Source organism: Aquila chrysaetos, chromosome 13 (genome assembly GCF_900496995.4).
Source record: "Aquila chrysaetos chrysaetos chromosome 13, bAquChr1.4, whole genome shotgun sequence".
Taxonomy (NCBI): Eukaryota; Metazoa; Chordata; class Aves; order Accipitriformes; family Accipitridae; genus Aquila; species Aquila chrysaetos.
In genome coordinates this window covers 26,092,488-26,098,487 of record NC_044016.1, presented here as the reverse complement: position 1 = coordinate 26,098,487, position 6,000 = coordinate 26,092,488, and the positions used below count along the sequence as shown (strand labels likewise).

Here is a 6,000-nt window from a genome sequence, read left to right as displayed (position 1 = left end):
ATTCTAAATTTTAATATGCATGTGCCCCTTTAAAACCAGAAAATAGCTCTTGAAGACTGGGTACCCCTCACATTTTCTGAATGTCTATCAGTGATGCCATTACTTTGTCAAAAATCCCAATAAATGCAAAGGTCTGACCTTCCCCCCCCAGATAATTTCCTTCTTGTAATAGCAAGAAGACCCAACCAAGCAGTGAATTTCTGCGAGGATTATTGCACTTCTTGGGTGGCTGATATGACTTGGCCTCTGGCATCAAGCCATGCTACGTACTCCAGAAATGCACTGCATTTCATAGGTTATTGCTTGCATATTACTGCCGGGCAAGTGAACGCTCCATACGCTGGAACAAATTCAAACGCCTTGAAAGGAGATATCTTCCTCAGCGTTGGCATTCATGTGCTGTGGCTGTAAATTACGCCCAGAGTGTTCGTTTTCTTTTTAAATGTGTTCTCATCTCATAATAATTAATGGTGTCAAGTTACTGGTGTGAAAAAAGCCTGACTTTACAACAACGATGGATTAATGAAATAACAGTCATGGCTGGAGTAGCAGCAATAAATTGTTAGAGAGGAGTGACACACCTGAAGTGATACTTTCAAAGGCATTAAATTATTTAGGTTTCAATGTTCCTCATAAATATTTGGCTTTTGTTGACATTTGTTTCTGCATTAAAAATGGAAGTCAGCAGCTTTGGCAAGAACAACTTTCTTGCTGATAAGCGTGGGGAAATTGGGTGCCTGTGCTTTCCAAGATATCCTTCTCTCCCCCAGGGATAACCTCCTAATTCAGTGCTCATCTGTAGGTCTCAGAGGTTCACTCTTTGGCGAAGTGAAATCCAAACCCCACAGTGAGCTCACAAGTCCAAATGTCTCTCTTTTTAAAACTAGTACGAAGTGAGAAACTCTTGAAGCAGTAAAAATGGGGAGAAAACAGAGTAAGCAATTTCCACATAGATACACTTTTGATTAAATTTTTTATTCAATCCATTTTAATATTCAATATTATAACATATAAAATGCAAGAAGAAGAGGGACAGAGCCCTGCAGATATACTGGGGAGGAGGAAAATCTCATTTAGAACATTGGGAAACTTATTTGATGTCAGAGCACTGGATCAGGCCTTTGGAAACCACACCTAAGGGCAAGGCAAAAGGAAAAAATATATTCTCTCTGCTTATAATGTGTCTGACATGAGATCCTTAATTGCTGGCAAAAACTGGTATAAAAAATTGACTGCTGATATCAATGGAATTATATCACTTTGTAACAGATGAAGACTCTGTATGCATTTCCTAATACTTATTATCAATTAAATTAGGTGTTGTAAATTGATAATTAGGTATTGTCAATTAGATTGTTTGGTAGGAAAAAAAAAACCTCTGAAAATTGCAGATATTCTCTCAAACATCAAGTCAATTCAAATTATACAGCAAAACTAATAAATACTAAACATTTTTGTAAAGCAAGTAGGTCCTAATGAAAAGACACCAAAATCATCAAGAAGCTTCCCAATGCAATAAAAAGCATTTGATTTCCTTTTTCCTTGAATATTTTGATTTCCAGACTAGAAGTTATCTTCACTGTATTCTCATGATGGCCTCACACTGTTGCTTTAACTCCACCAAGGCTTGCATCAGGCTGTGATCTGTCCCGTGGGTCACCTTCATAATATTATAGGCCTTGAGGAGAGAACAGAAAGGGACATGTTAGTCATTGTGCAGACCATGAGAAGGGGTTGGTCCCTGCAGTGGGGAAGGGATATAAGTACTGGTCCTCAAGTGGGTGGCAGCTGGGGGCTTGAATGCATGGCATAGTAGAAATAGAAGTGAAGCATCCCAAAGTGTATAATGATTTGTCTCTGACAAAGGAGGCACTGACAACGCATTATTCTTAGGTGTTAAAGTCCACGAATATATTGCACAGATGGATGTTTGGAATAGTTGAGGAAGATATTTTTGCACTGAGTCATGAAGGCCATTTTAAGAGCAGTCAACTACTGCACCCAAGGTTTTGATACGTTATTTAAAAGACGACTGTGATGGTCATGATGTTAGTAGCCTCAAAGTCCTGTAAATAGAAATGGATTAACGCTTAACCAATGGAATAAAGCGCCTTAACTGTATCAGGAGAAACTATGCATAGCATCAAACAAATCAGTACACTAATAGTTTCACTCTAAAAAGGCATGCAGGGGAATCCCTGCTTTTGCCAGGGATTTATTTTCTCTGTGTGTTTGTCATCTTCTATTGCTAGGCCACTTTACGCTTGCTGATATTGCCTGTAGTGTTGCTGATTCCCTGCCACAGATATGTCTGAAATGCTCTTTGCGCAGCTCATGTTTAGATCATCACTTTTCATATGACATTTATGCTTCTTTCTATTAAATTCCTTGTGCAAGGAGAGAAGTACCAGATGGAAATGGATTCAGCAATTCTGAAGAAAGAACAAGGGAGCTAGAAGTGCACTGGTAGGAGAAAAGACATCAGAGATTTTTCCTCATCCCAAACTGAGGAACTGTAAAAAACTAAATGCAGCCTGTGTTTCAATGGGTTCCTGGTCCAGTCAGCTGAAAAAATTCAGCTAAATCAGCTTTGGATTGCAGAAAAAGGATCTTTTTTGAAACAAATGTTGAGGAAGGGGCCTCATTTAAACTGGAAAGATAAACATAAAAATAAATATATTCTTTGGTGGAATGACGGAAAGCCTACTTCCAAATTCTAGAGACTGGCAAGCACATGGAAATTCTAGCACAGTTTATTTTTGCTTCAAATTAGCTAATTCTTAAAAGAAGAGGAAGGCAGCAAAAGATTGAAAGAACAAGTTGAAATAGCAGTCAAAACAAATCAGAGTACGCAAGGAGCTCTAAAAAGAGTCAAATATATTCTGAGCTACCACAATGCCCTACTACTAAATGACAAAATACCCAGTTAAATAGAACAATGGAAATGCTTTCATCACCATTAGAAATGCCCAAAAAATGTGAAATAAAATCAGAAATCCTGAATTTTTGCATATTTCTATTTTAGCAGGAATACTAAGCTGGTCATGTTTTTGCAAAATGTTTGCAAGTAAGTCACAATTATACTCCCTGAAAAGACTACCTAAACTGTTCTTCGTGTTCTGCTTTTCCTAATTTAACATATTGAGGAAATGTTGTAAAGAATAGATCATAGAAGTATTTCAGCATAGTGGAGTGTGAGGTATTAAGCTGTACAAGAGCTTTTTTTTAAAAAAAATAATAATTGAAAAAATAGTGTAAAAAGCAAGAATAAGAGCTAGTCTTTCCCTGGCTGAGACAGTGGGATGGAGAAAGATGAACACTTGCATGGTATTGGAATCCCTGCATAGTGCAGAGCAGGATAGCTGCAGGTGGGATCTTGTGCATATTGCAGTGCAGCAACACATAGCTGCGCCCAGGCTAACTAGAAAGGGACAGGATCACCCTAGAGCACAGTGGCCAGGTTAATTGGCCATGGATCCAGACACACTTGGTGCAGTGTTAGCATGCCCTGGCCAAGAAAGCTGATGGATTTATTGTGAATGACCCGTGCTAAGAGCTGTGCATTTGGATACATCTGAGTCGCAGTCCCAGGGCAGCTGACCTTGATCTTTGGTTCAACTACAGGACAGAGGTCAGGCAGGGAGTGATGGACCTGGACACCCTGATGCAGGGCCAGAGATGTCCATATGGATATGCCTCCATTAAAAGGCAAAAATCCTTAATATCAAACCTAATCTTGAGATAATGCTACCATTGCTGACTTCTCTCTCACCTCTAACATTTCCTTTCCATTTCCTGTCTTTCCTCACTATAGCAGATAAGTGCACCCAGTCTTTATCCTTTTGTTTCCTCAGAGAAAAAATCATTTTCATGCAATGTACTGTCTCACATGCTGCAGTAGAAGTCAGAACCAGTTGCATCGAAGTTAGAATAGCAATGACTTCTGTAATCCCCAAATTAAACCGGCATCAAGTTATGTAGTTGTTTTTGCAAAGGTCAGTGCAAAACTGGGGATAATTTCACCTCCCAGGCAAGGAATTGTTTTAGTGGGCAGAAGCAGGAACATGCAGGCTCTCTGAACACTCCCCTGCTCTCCTAAATTGCCCAGCTAACCAGCAAAGTCGAGGCTGAGCAGTCTTGTGGTCCGTGTGGTCTTCCTCTCAGCTAAAACAACAAATCTAATTATGAAAAACTATAGTAATCACAAAACAGCAACACAGGCCACAGTGCCATCAACCACATACTGTCTCCCTGAAGAGTATAAAACCTATTAGATTAGTGGTATGGCTGTTACTCCATGAATGCAAATGAAATGCAGCACAGTCATTTGTGCCTGATTTGCATGGGGATGGGACAGGATGCTGTCCTGGTTTCAGCTGGGATAGAGTTTATTTTCTTCCTAGTAGCTGGTATAGTGTTATGTCCTCGATTCAGTATGAGAAGAATGTTGATAACACACTGGTGTTTTCAGTTGCTGCTAAGTAATGTTTAGACTAAGTCAAGAATTTTTCAGATTCTCTCCCCCATCCCACTGGGTGGGGGGAAGCGAGTGAGCGGCTGCATGGTGCTTAGTTGCTGGCTGGGGTTAAACCATGACAGATGCCCATCACCACAGCTGCAGGGAGCTGTGTGCAGATGCAGGACGGCACCGCTCCATCACAGGGAAAACAGAAAGCAAATGGCCACGTGCCAAACTGGCATGAAGTGAAGGCTAGCATTTCAGAGGGAGTATCTGTGGTTTTCCATCTCTATGGATTGAAGGGGACACTTGTTAAAGCAGGCATAGGAAAACCAAAACCTATCATAGTTACTATCAACCACAGCTGGTAAACAATTCAGCATTTGAAGCACGCACCTAGAGAAAGGGGATTTTTTCAGTGCTGCTGTGAAACCTGGGGGGGGTATGTTACCCCAATTCCTGTGCTTTTTGCCTCCACACCAGGGATTACAGTTAAGAAAGGAAACAATATTGTACCTATTGCAGGCCTTCATGAGACAAGACAGCCACGCTCATCAGCTCATGGCAGGACAAAGGTGCTCCTGCGACCGTGCCAGCCAAGTGCAGGGTCTGCAGGGGAAACTGGCAGGCCAGTGTCGTACATGTGTGCATCCTCCTGCCTGCTCGTCCCCATCCCCACCAGCTATCGCTCAGTGGCTGGGCACCCCTGCCCCTGCTCGAGGAAGCGCATGGGTACAGGCAGCCACCTCCGCCACCACCACAGCCCAGAGGATGGAGCAGCAGCTGAGACAGGGCGCTGCAGCACTCATCGGCTCGCTTCGAGGAGACGATGCTTGGAAATGAAGTCATCTCCTTGAATCCAAGCCTTCCTCTTCACCCTGCCTGTCCTCCCAAACCGAGTCCAGCTCCACTCAGGTTATGGGCAACCAAAGACGTGAGCTTACAGTGCTGTGAAGGTAATGAATGACACCTAACAAATATTTATGCTAATGAGCACACCTCAGGACAAATCTATACACTTGCTAGGGGCTCCCATGAGCTCCAGAGATGCTGTCCCGTCCTGGGCTCCTGCAGCAGTGCTGCTTCCCAGTCAAGAAACTTTCCTGTGCACAAGACAGCTTGTTGCAACTTTTGTTATTGCTGCTTTTTACAGTCATTCCAGGCTCTTTAAATTAGGTTTGTCAGATGGGGGTCCAGCTCTGGTCTTTTGCTGACAGAGGTTTTCCTAATCTATAATTCCATTTGTCCTCCCACCATTACATCTTTCATATATATATATGTATATAAATTTTAAAATGATACATTGGTTGTACAATAAACTAAGGGCTACCTTCAGGTTTTATTCCAGAAGTAGAGTATTGCCTCTCTGTAACAATTCTGTTTCCAAAACCTGGCAAATGAGGTTCTGCAGGGCCTAATATACTTTTAGGGGGTGATTTCATTTTAATAGGTAACATAAAGCCCTCCATATTATTTAAGCCTTCTTTGGGGGTGCAGGGCAGAGAGCTAAACCCAAAGGGCACTGAGTAAGGTGGTTATGA

General features: G+C 41.8%; 1 protein-coding gene across 7 annotated transcripts in view; it reads right to left on the bottom strand.

Moving 5' to 3' along the window:
* Window positions 1-956: 956 nt before the first annotated feature.
* SMYD3 (SET and MYND domain containing 3) overlaps window positions 957-6,000 on the bottom strand; it is a 433,339-nt gene continuing 428,295 nt past the window's right edge. For all 7 annotated transcript variants that reach the window (XM_030036115.2, XM_041128496.1, XM_041128497.1 and 4 more), the window contains one exon: window positions 957-1,678. In XM_030036115.2, the coding sequence (XP_029891975.1) occupies window positions 1,577-1,678 (102 nt within the window). In that variant the 3' untranslated portion in view covers window positions 957-1,576. The remainder of the gene's footprint in view (window positions 1,679-6,000) is intronic.